The following is a 16,033-nucleotide window of genomic DNA, read 5'->3' as shown; positions in this document are numbered from 1 at the left end:
TTTTTTTTCCACATTCTGTCTCTCACAGTTGAAGTGTACCTCTGGTGCAAATTACTGACCTCTGTCATCATTGTAGGTGGGGGAACTTGCACAATCGGTGGCTGACTAAATACTTTTTTGCCCCACTGTATATATTTCAAAAGGGCAATAATTAGTACAAAAGGTGTAGTTCAGCTAAACCTCTGAGTGGTAGTACTACTGAAATTCAGTGTGCAAGACAACATTACAGGAACACCAGATAAGAAATTTGTGTTTTTTTAAATAAAATTGGTCAAAACCATGCATCTATCTTTTTACTTTTATCTGGTTATTTTACTGTTTCTTCATATCTTTGATATCTATATTGTGATATTTACTGATCGATAGGTAATGGTAACTGCACATGCTACCTTTTTTTTAAACTATAATTCCTATGAAGATGCTCCTTGCTAATTGGCCACTTATTTGATAATATAGACATTTGATATAATATTTGTGATTTTCAAAGTAAAAAAAATGAACTTTTTCCTACACAGAGTTTTTTTGTGTGATTTTTAGATCCGTATGACAAAATGAAAACAAACTGTAAATTCGTACATGTGAAGTTGTGCTGAAAAGAATGATGTCAAACAAGGCAACGTAAATAGTCTCCAAAGGTGAAATATAAAGATAAAATCAAAAGTAGTCAAAAACAGCCAATTATACCCTCCAGAGGCTTAAAGATATGCTATCCACAAATAGAAGCAGGTTGTTACTTCAGCATTTTACATGAATCTGCACTTTTGTAGTCAGAGTCTGCTGGCCATTTAAAAAAAACAGGAAGGTTTAAGGCACTGGTACTAGCTTCATTTAAAATGCAGGACAATTTAGGAAAAATGAATTTTCCTTTACTTACGATGGTGTGAGTTGTACCATCCGGACACCTATGAATTTCTTTTTTGGTAGTGAATTTCCTGAGGGGAAATAAACACATATATATGACTTTATCACTGAATAAATGTTATCATGAACTGAATTCCTGGATGCTGTGACAAAAATATACGATTCTGCTCACTGCTGGCTTGTCTGTTGTAGGAGTTGGCAAGAAACTGACGTATTCTGTCCACAGGGATGGCAAAAGAAATTCCAGCAGCCACTTTCAGAGTATTTATGCCTATTACATCTCCATCCTGTTAAAAGCACAAAATAGAGGGGCAGCTGTGTCTGTGGTCTTCATTGATTTCACAGTTTTGCCTCATGTAGAGAAAGAAACAGCAGTACTGTGTCCTTTTCTTCCACTGCACATAACACAACTCAGTGTCTATTAAGTGTTCTTTTTACCCACAATGGAAATCATCATCTTGGTTATTGTCATAACTTATATGTGTTTTCACAGCAAAGGACAATTAAAAAAATGCATGCTCGGTATGGCAACTATTCTCCTTTAGAAAAAAGCTGCAATTTTCAGGAAGGCAGGCTGGAGGCAGCAACCTTGATAAATGAATATACAATCTGTATCATTTTATTCCATAGTAACAATGCAAAGACCTCCATAATCGGGTCTTGTCCTAAAATATTTTGTGGAAGGCTTAATTTTGAACCTGAGGGAGTAGAGTGAAGATACTGGGTATTAAATAAAACAATATCATGACCTTAGTCCACACAGTCATAAATAAAACAAGAAAATCGCCTACATAGCAGCAAGCATAACAAACATGCAAATGGCCTGGTCTTATCTCTTTACACGTGACAGCACTATAAATCCTCTTACCAAGTTGACAAGCGGTCCACCGGAGTTTCCATACTATGAATAATACAAAAAAAACAAAAACATTTTCTTACCCATTGTTCATTAAGAATAAAAACAAATAAAGGCAGTTAAAATGAAAGGCATCAATAGGTTTATAATGCTTATTCACTCACATTTATAATGGCATCAGTTTGGATGTAGTCCATGTCAGAGTCCTTAAAGCCCAGCTCTAGGCTGTTGCGATTGGCAGTGCTGACAATGCCAGTGGTGACAGTGTTCTGCAGAGAGAAAGGGCTTCCTACTGCCACCACAAATTCACCTGGACGCAGGTCTGAGGACTGGCTGAGACGCAGCACGGGCAAGGGACCCTGCGAGTGAGCCACAAAGAGACATGACAGGACCGGACTAAGGACCACCTTGAACTTAAAAGGCTGGGGAGCCATATACAGGCACTGTCATAGCAGAGGGGTTTGATCCAAACAGAGGGTGAAAGGGCAGTCCAGGAGGGTAACAGCTTAAAAGAGGGGTGGGGGAACTCCAGGCCTCAAGGGCCGGTGTCCTGCAGATTTTAGATGTGTCCTTGATCCAACATAGCTGATTTAAATGGCTAAATTAGCTCCTCGACATGTCTTAAAGTTCTCCAGAGGCCTGGTAATGAACTAATCATTTGATTCAGGTGTGCTGACCTAGGGTGAGATCTAAAACATGGTTCGAATCCTATCTCTGGCTTTTCTGTTTGGAATTTGCATCTTCTCCCTGTGTGGGTTTCTTCTGGGTGATCCAGCTTCCTCTCAAAGTCAAGAGAGAGGTTAATTGGCCATGGATGAAAGGTCATCTTGGATACAACTTGTGTTTTTCAACAGGAAGAGGGCCATGTGACACATCAAACTTATTGGTAATGTCACAAGAAAAACAATGGTATGCTTGGTTTCAATGTAACATTATTCTTTCATGAGTTATTTACAAGTTTCTCTTTGTTCACAGCCATTGACATGTCAAAGAGGTTAACACGTGAGGAGTGGATCGAAATTGTGTTGATATCTGGTGAACGCAGTAACCGGGTCATTGCAGCAGATTTCAATGCAAGACTCCCTACAAGACCACCCATCTCCCATGCTACAGTTAGCAAACTGCTTGCTGGTTCAGTGTTGGATTTGCCAAAATGTGGACGCAAGAAAACTTTCACCAATGAAGGAAAATCAGTGGCTGTCCTAGCTTCATTCAGCAAGAGCCCACAGCGTATCACTCGCCGCATGTCACTGGAGAGTGGCATTAGTCGAACATCCCTTTGGCGGATATTAGCAACTCACAAATGGCACCCTTACAAACTCTAGCTACTGCAGCATCTCAACGAGGATGACCCAGATCGGCGCACAGAATTTGCAGAATGGGCAAAACAAAAATTGGAACAGGACCCTCAGTTCACGCAGAAGATTTTGTTCAGTGATGAGGCAAACTTTTATGTGAATGGTGAGGTTAACAAACAAAACCACCGCTATTGGTCTGACACAAACCCACATTGGATGGATCCCTCCAAGACTGTTGGAACAACAAAAGTGATGGTTTGGTGTGGTATATGGGGTACAACGATAGTGTGTCTATTCTTCATCAATGGAAACCTCAAGGCCACTGGGTATTTGAAATTGCTACATGATGATGTGTTTCCCTCTTTGTGCATTGAAGCTGGCACGTTCCCTGAGTTTTTCCAGCAAGATGGTGCACCACCACAATATGGGTGCCAGGTCTGAGCATTCCTAGATGAACAGTTTCCTGGAAAGTGGATTAGTCGTCGTGGGCCAGTTGAATGGCCCCAAAGGTCTCCCGATCTGACCCCCTTAGACTTTTATCTTTGGTGTCATCTGCGGTGTTGCTATCAGTGTGTGAAGAGTGGGAGAAGAGGGTTGCATTGACAATCCAACACAATGGGCAGTACATTGAACACATTTTATAAGTGGTCAGAAACTTGTAAATAACTCATGAAAGAATAAAGTTACGTTGAGACCAAGCACAACATTGTTTTTCTTGTGACATTACCAATAAGTTTGATGTGTCACATGGCCCTCTTCCTATTGAAAAAACAAAAGTTGTATCCAAGATGGCCAAATTCTAAATGGCCACCATGGTCACCACCCATCTTGAGGAGTTTGCCCCCTGACTGTAGCTCAGGTGGCAGAGCAGGTCAGCCACTAATCAGAAGGTCGGTGGTTCGATCCCAGGCTGCATGCCAAATATCCTTGGGCAAGATACTAACCCCATGTTTGCCTACTGGTGGTGGTCAGAGGGCCCGGTGGCGCCAGTGTCCGGCAGCCTCGCCTCTGTCAGTGCGCCCCAGGGCAGCTGTGGCTACAATGTAGCTTGCCATCGCCAGTGTGTGAATGTGTGTGTGAATGGGTGAATGACTGAATGTAGTGTGAAGCGCTTTAGGGTCCTTAGGGACTAGAAAAGCGCTATACAAATGCAGGCCATTTACCATTTACCATATACTAATGTGCCACAAACAGGACTTTAATATCACCAACTATTCCCATGTTATTACGGTGTATCCATATAAATGGCCCACCCTATATATCAGATCTATAGTTGTGTGTTCTGGATGCTCAGGTGAAGAGAGAAGCTGATCTTTAAATTGATCACCACCTGGTGATGAGTTTGGGGGGGAACCCAAATATAGTGAGGATTCATTCGGCGCGTCTAGCAAGATCACAAGTACCTACTTCCTGCTGAACTTTGACAGGATGCTGCAGTGGAAGGAATATTTTTGATTATCTCCCCAATCCCACTGACATGCCTTTCATAGAGGAAGCAGAGTATGGAGATGAGCGGGGTGACTCACCCACCACTGGGGGGTGAGGTCACTTTGGCAGTTAAACAGGTCTTTGATGCCAATGCCCCTGGCATGTATGAGATTTGCCCTGAATTCCCAAAGATCCTGGGTGTTGTAGGGCTGTCTTGGTGCCACGCCTATGCAACATCATGTGGAGATCTGTGCCAATGCCTTTGTATTAGTAGACTAGGGTGATGATTCCCATCTTTGAGTAGAGGGGTGTCCTCTAAATATTGACAGCTCACACTACTTAGGGTCTCTGGACAGGTCTACACTAGGGTACTACTGAGGAGAGTCTGTCCATTAGTCAAACCTAGATTCAAGAGGAACAATGTGTCTTTTGTCCTAGCTTTTATCCTCTTGAGATATTCGAGTGGAGAATTTGCCCAACCAGTCTGCATGTTATTTGTGGACTTGGAGAAGGTGTTTGACATCATCCCTTGGGGGATCCTATTGGAGGCACTTTGAAAATATGGACTGTGACCGCGTTCGCCTGTTCGTCTTTGTCTATATGTCAGGTTGGGTCTCTCTGGGTACATCTCAGGCCCTCCAAAGTACGGAGGCCTATCTCCCCTCACCACACTCCCTGCCGGTGGCTGATGCCCTCAGACGTTGGTGTGTTGGTGATCCTTGTCGTCTGGGGCTGGGCGCTCATGTATGTACCGGCTCACTCCTGGTGGCCGATTGGCGGGGCCTGGCGCCTGTGGTTGGGCCCCTTCCGGGGGGTGGGATGCCCTCAGGCCTCTGGGCCTGAAGCTCGGTCCTCTCTGGCACAGCTGGCTGCCGGCAGAGCCCGCGGGCACGCCACTGCAACCCCCTCTGGCCTCTGCTCCGTAGCTGCTGGGTGACCTCTCGTTTGGGGCTCTACTCAGCTCTTCCCAGGAGGGTGGCACGGTTCCCCCCCTTTTGGTGGTCCTCCTCGGGTCCTTGTACTCTGGAGCCTCTAGATATCTGGGGCGGAGAAACCTTTGGAATACAAGCATGCTGATCCATACAGGTGTGCACACAGGTGTACACACGGGTGTTCACAGACGCGGACTACACCTTTCTTGGCTGCTGCCTCAAAGCACATTGTGCGCTGTCTATCTTGCGTGCTGCACAATATCGTTTAATATTTAGTATCTACTGTTATCTACTGCTAGCTAGTTTAATGTGATGGTGCTGTTTTTTATTATGTTGTTCTTTTTTTGTTTGCTTTCTCTTCTGTTTTTTTTCTCTTTAAATCATGCTTTTTATTTGTTTTTGTTTCTAATGTCTCTGTAAAGCACTTTGAATCACCTTGTTGTTGAATTGTGCTATACAAATAAATTTGCCTTGCCTTGCCTTGCCTCCATACAGGTGATCCAGGTGTTTTGTTTGTTTTTCTTTCTTTCTTCCCCCCTTTCTCACCGTCTCTTCTCCCCTTTGGTTTTCTTTCTCTCCCTCTCTTTCTTTCATTCTTTCTCCTTGTCCTATCCCCCAGTCATGTCTGTCCCGTTTGTAGCAACCGAAAATAAAATCAATTCATAATTATAATAAAGGTCAATCAAATGGACCAATATGGCAAGGCCATGATGATCCACTTGGTAAAATAAATCCGCTTGGCATCTTTCTTGGCCTTAAGACAACTATTCTGATGGCTAAAGATCCAAACGGGACACACAAAAAAAAGGACTGTTTGGAAGTGAGAACTTGGTTGCATTGACGACAATGAGTTGGACTTGTTTCTAGTGGCTGTTGGACTTTGCTGGGGCTGCCCTTTGACACAAATTCGGTTTGTAACTTTTATAGACAGAATTTGTAGGTGGATTTTGTCTCTGCTTTTTGTGTTTATGTTGGCTTTACCAGGTGGTGGCCTCCAGCTTGCAGTGGAACAGTTCATTGCTGAGAAGTAGCAGGAATGAGAATCAGCACCTCCGAGCAGGAGTTTAAGTATGGGTCAGGCAAGAAACCGTGAAGTAGACACAGCAAATGGACCATGGCAGATTCTAATGCTAGCTTCTGCAATAGCCTCAGAAGATATGAGTTGCCCACTAAACCTGAGATAAACCAGTAATAAAACTGTTATACTTTTTTGTAAGGTTTCCATTGGTGAAACGATCCTTCCTCTGTGAAATTCAACTCATTCAGAGACCAGCTGTTTATGGTCTCTCAAAACTAGTCCTGCAAGCAAAAATCATGTTGCTGAATTTTAGAAAATCTTCCACTGCATAACTTGTTCCCGTCACTCACTTGTTCAAACATTATTATTAGCAGTTTTTTTCTTTTTCTGTTGAGATTTCTGTTGATGTTGATGAAGGTTAACTGTCACTGGTTGGAAAAGGTTGCCAAAGCCCTATGGTGGAAATGAGTGTTTAAAGTGCATTTTTTAATACAAAAACATTTAGTTGTACACCAAACGAAAAAATGCTTCAGCTTAACTCTGCCTGGTTCCTCCTTTGCCAGGCTCACGCCATTTATCTCTAGTGGGAATTGTAATGCTTCATTTAATTTATAGCTGCACCTCCCGGGGTATGGGCTCTTATGTCACAACAAATATGCCTTTTAGGCAAGCTTTAGAACCCCTTATGCAAAGAATGTATCACAGAGTGTTAAAGCATTGTACAACTGTCACCACTCCCAGGTTTTTAAAAAGAGAAAACTCCTTCAGCTTTAAAGCAGTTAAATCCAGTGATGCTTCTGGTTAACTTCTGCTGATCTTGAGGTGTTCCTGTATTCAGATCAGCCCTAAAGATGTTAATCATGTGCTTCACACTGAGTGCCGTCTGACTGAAGTGGTTGGGAATAGAGCACCTGCTACCATACAAAGCAGCCAGTTCTGTATGAGCAAGTCTAAGTTGGAACATGTTTTATTCAAAACCGCTCTTGTAAGTATACACACGAAAAATAGCTGGGGCTTTGAATTCATGATACATGAACAAATAGCACCCCAAAGGAATTCAGTCTGCAAATTGGCCATGTTAAGGAACAGAGTCTAATTTTGGTAGGCAAAGGCCCTTGATGACTCTCTCCCTGGATTTCTCACTGCTTTGTGTGCAGGATTAATACACTTTGATGTTAGCCTCTGATGACAAGCTACTCAGCAAGAGGAAACGCACCACTGATTTTGCCTTAAACCCTTGGGGAGCCCCACAAAAACAGCAGGACACTCACATCTGGATCGATTTTGATGAGAGCGATGTCCATCTTCTGATCCACATCCCTGACCGCAGCTTCATAATGTACGCCACTTTTCAACTCAACTTTTATCCGCTGTTTGTTGGTAAGCACGTGAGCATTTGTGACAATCCAGCCATCCTCTGACACTATAAACCCAGAGCCACTCGACACAGAGACCTCCTCACTGGAAAATGGCACTCTGGCAGTAAAAAAAGATTATTAGCAAAGGTCATTTTGCATCTAAAAGAGCATTTTGAAATGCTACTTCATTTTTCTGCTTTGGTTTGGTTTACCTTTGAAAAAGCTCCAGGTGTACCACAGCTGGGACAATCTTATCCACCACATCTGCAATGAAGTTAAACTTGTAGCGTATACTTCCCGGATGCTGTGCCCCTTTTAGTATAAAAGAAAAGGCATAAAAGTTTTCAAAAAAATTTCTTTAATAGAAAAATGAAATCTTAAAACTTAAACAGACTTTATTTCCAAAACAGTCATGTATCGTTTAAAAGAAAGTGGGGCTGTAAAAAGACTCATACAAAGAGCTGGAAGCAACAAACATCTTCAGCTTCTGTTAATGTTTGGTCGAACCTAGTTATTACTAGGTTCAGTTCATTACTGGCTTGTCTTATTAATGAAGCCTTTTATAGATTTTTCATTTGAGCAGTAAAGCTTTTTTATGAGTATTATTTTTAGGGTTTTGTCATTTTAGAGAGGTCTTAACTAGATCGAATGCAGTCATTTACTTGTTATTAAGTTGACTGCACTTTTGCTGCCATTAGAGAAGCCAAGATGGGAGAAAGGGACATTATCTGCCCTGCAGTTGTTTTGCTGTGTCCGTGTTTCCTGGCCCTCCGCCAGAACACCTACACCTGTATGCACTAGTTTACTCAGTCTCCTATTCAGAATTCAAACATTTATATCAACACTTTTGCTTTGCGTGTCTCTGAATCTGTGTATCATGTGACATGAAGATAATAGTTTCATTTACAATTCTTTCCTTATCAGACTTACAGAATACTTATCAGGCAAGTACTGGCACATTATTACTCCACTCAGAGCTTGTATGGTTTTTAATATTAGTGGGATCACAGGCTTACTGCAAACACAAACATCTTCATTGGTTTATACAAAAGCACACACAATACCCACCCATATGTTTTTGCTAGTATAGATTAGAAGCTTCCTATTAATCTGACATGAAATAAGTCTGATGCTTGAGTGCTCATGAAAGGAAATGGAATTTACCCTGCTTTGGAAAACAGTATTTTCCTCACTTGGGGGCAATATCTCCCAAGTTCTCCTTAGCTCGGTAAACAAACTTGTTGGTCTGAAGCTGCCAGGTTCTTGAGCTGACGCCGTGTTCGTTTGCACAAACAAACTTGTCTGTGCAGAAATGGTCTTAAATGCAAATGACAGTCTGTGTTTTTGCCAAAAGCTACTTTGGCAAAATGCCAACTATTTCTGCCTCTGAAAGCTCTTCCAACAAATCAAGAGTGAGCTCTGCATTGACAGGATAAATTTGTAGCTTTCAGTATCCTCTCAATTACACAAATGACACACAGCATTGCCAGCTTGCATGTCCCTCCATCTTCCATCAAATGAATACAGCATTTGATGCTAATCTGCTATTAAATTTTCATATTGTCATCACACATTAAATTCAACATTTCTATTAAGAATTTATACCGTAAATTATGTTTGTTAAACTTTTTGGGGGCCTTTTTATGGATTTGTTTTTGATAGGGATGGTGAAGGCTAACAGGAAAGCGGAGCAAAGACATGGGGGGTCGGACTCGAACCAGCTGCTCTCAGCCGTGCGGCATATGGTCTCCTGCTCATCCCAGTGAGCTAAACCAGCGCCCAGTAAATTATATTTTGTTTTGTTTTTAGCAGGAATTGTTCTTAGGCACTTCAAAAAAGTTGTAAAGTGAAAATGACATGCATTACCTGATGAATAGGGCTGTGTGATATAACCAGAATCTCATATCCCGATGAAAGACATTTCTCATCCCAACAACGATGTATATGGCAAAATAGTGCTTTTTCTGTAAATTCTGCCACTCTCGGGCAGCTCAACTTGTGTGAAGTGTTTTCAGCTGGACATTGTGTACCTAGAGTCGAGTGTTTTGACCGATGCATGAAACTATGCATTGTTAAATATAAGTTGTAACTTCCGCAGTTTTCTTTTTGAGTATTTATTACATGGTGTGCTGTGGGAAAAAGCCTGTTCTAATGTTTGAGTGTAAGGTTTATTTTGAGCACCTTACGGCTCTTCTTTTGCGTCTCATCCGTAAACTCTCTCCATACTCTTTCATGTGATTTTTGCGTATGTGGTAGAAGAGGTTTGTCATGTTTGACTCTGCGGTGGGGACTAGTTTAGGAATAAGGTCCTTGATTTGTTTTGACTGGTCCTTCTGTTTGGAGCTACCTGTTTCTGCCTCATCTTTAATGGCTATGCTGGTATTCTCTGTGCCTGCATCCATGTGATGACCATCCAAACAATGAAAAAAATTAAATAAACAGTGTATCCAATATATTTCATCATATCGCGCAGCCCTACTGATGAAGTAGTTTAACCTTTTGTTAGACCTGAAATATACAAATGAAAATGAAAACAATGTAAATTTAAAATAGCTTCCATCTAATATTTGGATCCATAGTGTTGGGGCCATTATGCTGGCATAGTTTTACAAGATTGCAGCAAATCACTGCAAAGATCTCATCCGTCACTCACATGCTATGACCTAAGCAAATCTCAACCCAACTGAATGATGTTTTAGATGGCACTCTCTATTGTAGTCATTATCAGCAAAACATCAAATGACAAAGTAGCTTGAAGGGATGTGATTCCATCCCCCAGTTTCAGTCATGTTTTATTCATGTAACTTAAGGTGCTTTATAAGCCACTGAAGATATGCTCCTCTGTAAATAACGCCTATATTACCTGGTATTCTGCACACAGCCAGTAAGGAACACAAATAGTTCAAGAGTCAACTGAGCACTTTCTGTTTAGTTTATGCTCTTTCTCTCTCTCTCACATACACACACACAATCTTCATCTTGTATCAACAGAAATAGCAGCCGTAAATATCCCAACATTTCTCGCCTGTCTGTTTCCTGATCACCTTGTTTACAGCAGAGGAAGGTGATGAAATGTAATGACAGGACTCCCGACATACACACTGTTATCTGCAAGTCATAGGGCAGCACTGTCCTCATTTTATCTTATGTAGACTGCTAGCAGTGAGGTTATCAGCAATTTCTGATATAAACTTTAAATTCACTTCACATTTTACTTTACCCAAGTGCTAGTTACTATCAGAATATTCAATTTAATATATTAGCTAAGTCCTAGTACTAGTCCCTAATCTGTGCTTATGATCAAGTGGCATATTTGGCATTTTATATTAATGATTAGAGCAAAAGAGAAGTCATAGACTGTATAGAAAAGATGGATGTAACTTCGAGGTCTGAAGTCTGAAACCAAAGTACAATTGACTTAAACCTGCTTTCTTTATAATGGCCAGTAGGGGGCCACATTTGTTGTTGCAAAAAAAACCTTGCAGAAAATTCTTCAACTAGTAGTTTCAATTCTTATTAAATACAAAATTAATTACATTCATTTGATAATGTTGTCATCAACGTCATGTGCCACCTATAGGTTGTATTAATGGGACTTATAGGCAGCACGGAGGTGCAGTAGTTAGCAATGTCACTTCCCAAAAAGAGAAGCTCCACCAATCAGTGGAATTACTGACTCTAAGAGATATTGTGAGGCTGAGGATTCCTTCTTGGAACGGTTATGCCCAGGACCTAGTAGCTGTATGACCTTTCTGCGTGGAGTTTGGATGTTCTCCCTGAGCCTGAGACTCTCCACAGGTTGTCTAGCCTCCTCCCACAGTCCAAACACATACAATGTAATGTTAGTCAGTGAGTCTAAAAATCAAGAGTGAATATATATACTTATGAACACTTCGGGTCAGATTTATGCTAATAGTTTGTCAGCTACAGTTAATTCCAAATGCAGACTTGCCTTTATCAGCTCACCTCACTCCACAGAAATTACATAAATCCAAACCTAAATTTTCAGATATGTATTTTAAGTGTGGTTGACAAGCTACATTAGTCTGTTTTGTATTGGAGCATTCTGGTATATATGAGAGTCTAAATAAAGATTTTAATAAGATAAACAGTAGCTTAAGGCTAGATCAGTCCTGATGCTGGAAATATAACAACAGAAGTCATCCAGTGTGCTAACATATACATGTTTAGATTGCGTAAGAATCATTTTATTTTGAAATATTATTGTGACAGCTATACAGAGGTTTGCAGGAATTATCATCGCTAAGTTCATTCACTGGTGTAGCTGGCTTTTGAAAAGACAGACCTTTCACTGGGCAGCAGTTGGTAGTAGTAACACATAAAGAAATCTAGTGATAGTAGGCCAACATAGACAGTGAAGCCTTTGCTAAAGAAAAAGTTCTACTTAAGACTACATGTAAATTTCTGGGGAAGTTTAAGCGTGGCTGTACTACACCATGGTAACAAAGAATAAAACAGTGATGGCCCGTCCACAGCCGCTTTCATCAAAGGCACATTACTTGCTGCACTGACAGTGAACATTAAATACTGAATGTAGACTGAATGTGTGGGAACATCTTAAAGGAATTGCTTGGGATACTAAGTTGTCTATTTAGAAAGGTCTTCCGGTTTAAACCCACAAGACAAAAGATTTCAATTTGAGATATACGGACAGGTGAAAAAGGAAAAGACTCAACTAGGGTAGTTGAGTCTTTGCAGTTTTGTTCCATGCTACGCACAAGACCTTTTGATGCAGGCAACTGCAAGCGACAAATAAAGGCATTCATTCATTCATTCATCTCTGCTTAGCATTTTGTTACATTTCATGATGCATGCAGGGGAAAACTGAGTGTCCCCATCTCCACTTCTTCCATTAAATAAATGGCAGATACCAGACACAAGAGTTTCCTCTGTTTAGGGTAAATCTAATTGGATGTGAATGGATTACTTTGTGCTGTGCAGCCTTCCTTTGTGATATATTCTGATTTATACCGTTCTACTCACATACCGCAGAGGAGGTCACATATCTATGATGCCAGTATCTGAGCAAAGTGAAGGCTATATTTAATCCTTCTGACAGGGATATTCCCATCTCCTTTTTGCTATATTTTATATTTTACGGCCTCATCTACATTGTCAGTGCTCAGGGATTTGCATAAACCAGCTTGCATAGGCAAGCAGTTTGAGGTCTAATGCATGATGTATTCTCTCACCTCTTTGGAAGGCTGTGATAAAACGTGCAACTGAAAATGGATAGGACAGGAAGGGAAAATGAAGAGGATATATTTGGGTGGCAGTGTGGTCCTGGGTTTCTCTCAGGAGAACGAAAAGCCATCAGTGGAGAATTTGAGAATGCACTGTTTTATGTCACATGAATATGCAGAACATTATGAGGTTCCCTATATCAGCATATTCCAGGAAGACAACTTTTCCCAAGGTAGATGATTTTGAGTCCGACACATTCTGGGGAATGACTTATTAGCTTTATGAGTGAAATTAAAAAGCACAGCTGATGATGAGTAGCCACGAACCACAGAAATAGAAAAATCTGAGATTTACAGCAATCTTCAGCGTCACAGGAGCAGCAACAGACCAGCTGAGGCTTAACATTTGAATAAATCCAAGAAATGTGAATCCTATACCCCCCCATAATGCAACAGCAGTCACTGCTTTTCTTTAGATGACTTTGCCAGATGTCTATTTAACGGTTGCTAAGAAGATACCACCCTCTCCCCCTAAATTTGGCTAAAAAGTGAAGGAAAATTGTTGCCTCCTCAACACCTCTGCACCTCCTTTGACAATTTATGGATTAGAACTCAGAATCTTCTTGCTATGCAGCAGCAGTACTAACCATTGTGTCATCACTAGTATATGGGAACAGTATGTTTTGATTGTCCACGGGGCCATACAAATAATATCACCTGGCAACACACAATGAGAAGACCTACCATCCCAGGAGAGACAAGAGTTTTGTAGTTATGTAAGCACGTAAGTGGAACTCCCACATACATTTTCCCCAGAAATATTTATTAAATCACAGCATTTCTGTCTGTCTAACTAATTAAAAAAATTCTCAGCAGTAAGTGGGCATAATTTTATCCTCCAGTGCATTTGATCTGCCACTCATTTTTGAAAGTTCCAACTCCGAACCCAGTTTAAACTGATTTTAGCCCTGATGTTTATACAGTAGACCATTTTGACAACTGGTCAGCAGAAACTGGCTCAGTGGGTTACTGAACCGTTTTCTGAGGTTGAGTCGTTAATTCGGGCTCCATCATTCTTTATGATCAACATGCTTGATTTGGCTAAGAATTTACACCAAATGCCCTTCCTAATACAACACTCCCCAATTACCCTGGCTTAGGACTGGCACTAGGAGTTCACTGGCTTGTTGCCCTCCTGTTCTTGGGTTTACACTGTGGTCATAAATGGATGGTTGGTGGTAAGAGGCTTGTCCAGAAAATTTCACCAAAAACTCAACATGGTGCTAAACTGGGTGACATCACTGTATTCATCTTTTATACACAGTGTATAATAGCAGCAGAACTTGTGCATTGTCAGAAACACTGGTGTTAAGGAAAGATATGCTGTTCAACATCATTACCTTTTAAAAGTCTAGACACCTCAACTGTGGACTTGTAAGAAAAGTCCCCAAGTTCATATGTGAAAACTGATTGCTATTACACAACTATAGCATTGCTTATACTACTCTATTAACGCCACTGTATAATTTAGTTCATCTTTATCAAACTATTAATCCTTAATTAGCAGAAAAGTATAACATAAAGAGAGACAGAAGTACGAGGATGCATTTTTAATTTGGTTCATTATCGATTTTATGTAAAAAAAAAAACAAACAAAAAAACCCAAAAAACCTTTGTGCAGCAGAAGTAGGTTACCCCCTTTGTTTAGAGGCTACGGTGTCATCACGCGTCAGGACATGCACTCTGGCTTCTCTGAAATCACTTATATGTTAATTTACCTGCTCCACAGAAAATGTTGTCATAAGATCATTCTTCAGTATTATTCACAGTTTTAACTTTAACAATTGCTGTTTCATATCAGTTATACACAGATCTCTTTTTAAAGAAAAGAGGAAAGAAAGAGGAAAACAACAAAGATGGGATATTAGACCAAAGCTAATATCCCACAGCTTACCAGAGTCACACCGACCCCTCTGGATTAAAAACACTGGGGAGGTCTCTCCGAGCTCGGCTCTCCTGTTCTCGGCTCTCAGGCGGCAGATGCTGGGGTACGTCCTGCCGTCGCTGCCACACACCGGGCCGGAGGAGGCACACACGCACAGGCTGTGCAACCCTCCGGCTTTCCCCGGGCCTGAGTCGCACCGCAGCCCGTTACCGCAGGACAGGTGGCCGCTGCTGCGCTTCCCGCACGCTTCACCTTCCCCGGCCGCACACACCACGCAGCAGCCGCAGGCGTCCTTTACCTGGCCGTAGTAACACGCGTGCGGTGGGGCAGGACACTGAGAGGTGGCACACACCTGTAGGCAGGTTTGTCTTTCTCTTAGCAGGCCTGTATGGACTGCAGAGAACACAAGCGTGAGGTAAGCGAGGCTCTTCATCGTGTGAAGAATCAGTTTGCAGCAGTCTCTGTGCTCTTAAAGAGGCTGCAGGTGTAATGCACCTAAACGGAGCTGGTCTTCTTACAGCCCCCAACACTGATGGCAGTAAGGTTCGAGTTGCAGCATGTTGCTCCTGGCTTCTACTTCGTATTGCTGCATGCTGTATCACATTAAAGGACAATGGAATGCAGCTGCAGCACGGTTCATGGTACATGTACGCGGCTTTTGTGTGAGAAAGCAAGGGTGGTGTAGGGCCTCCAATTAATGGAGATAAAAATGCATATGATGATAAATGGTTTTTGTCTTTAGTCTGTGGTGTATAATTAGAGTGCAGGATTTTAATACTGCAGCGAGCCAGAAGGCCGAACAGATCAGAACTCACAATTACAAGTAAATGCATCATTTAATCATTTGTTTTATCACTTGTCACACTTTCCATGTCAATGTGTGTATCCTGGGAATTTCTAACAGTGAACATTAAACTGCAGCATGTGGACGCTTTAAGGCTATAGTCCCCAAAATTTGTGTATTTTTTAAAAATGGATTTTTCTTAAGGTCCACATGAAAAACACACAAAAGTAATGACATGCACAGTCAAAAGCACGCCAGAGCAACAGGTGGTGTAACCCTAGTCACTGTCTAACTAAGTAATGTTTATTTATTGAGCGCTTTGCACAGACATAAAGTCAGAAAGCGGCGT

General features: G+C 41.5%; 1 protein-coding gene across 1 annotated transcript in view; it reads right to left on the bottom strand.

Annotated features, from left to right (window-relative positions):
* Nucleotides 1-15,333, bottom strand: part of htra4 (HtrA serine peptidase 4) — a 26,038-nt gene extending 10,705 nt beyond the window's left edge. The window contains exons 1-7 of the mRNA XM_005745838.1: nucleotides 14,910-15,333; nucleotides 7,964-8,063; nucleotides 7,665-7,869; nucleotides 1,882-2,076; nucleotides 1,730-1,762; nucleotides 1,034-1,148; nucleotides 875-932 (exon numbers count right to left, since the gene is read on the bottom strand). Coding sequence (XP_005745895.1) covers nucleotides 875-932; nucleotides 1,034-1,148; nucleotides 1,730-1,762; nucleotides 1,882-2,076; nucleotides 7,665-7,869; nucleotides 7,964-8,063; nucleotides 14,910-15,333 — 1,130 coding nt within the window. The remainder of the gene's footprint in view (nucleotides 1-874; nucleotides 933-1,033; nucleotides 1,149-1,729; nucleotides 1,763-1,881; nucleotides 2,077-7,664; nucleotides 7,870-7,963; nucleotides 8,064-14,909) is intronic.
* Between the last annotated feature and the right edge of the window lie 700 nt (nucleotides 15,334-16,033).

This window comes from Pundamilia nyererei, unplaced genomic scaffold (assembly GCF_000239375.1).
Source record: "Pundamilia nyererei isolate P.nyererei 1_Seehausen unplaced genomic scaffold, PunNye1.0 scaffold00167, whole genome shotgun sequence".
Taxonomy (NCBI): domain Eukaryota; kingdom Metazoa; phylum Chordata; class Actinopteri; order Cichliformes; family Cichlidae; genus Pundamilia; species Pundamilia nyererei.
The sequence above is the reverse complement of the archived record's forward strand: the minus strand, read 5'-3'. Positions and strand labels throughout refer to the sequence as shown.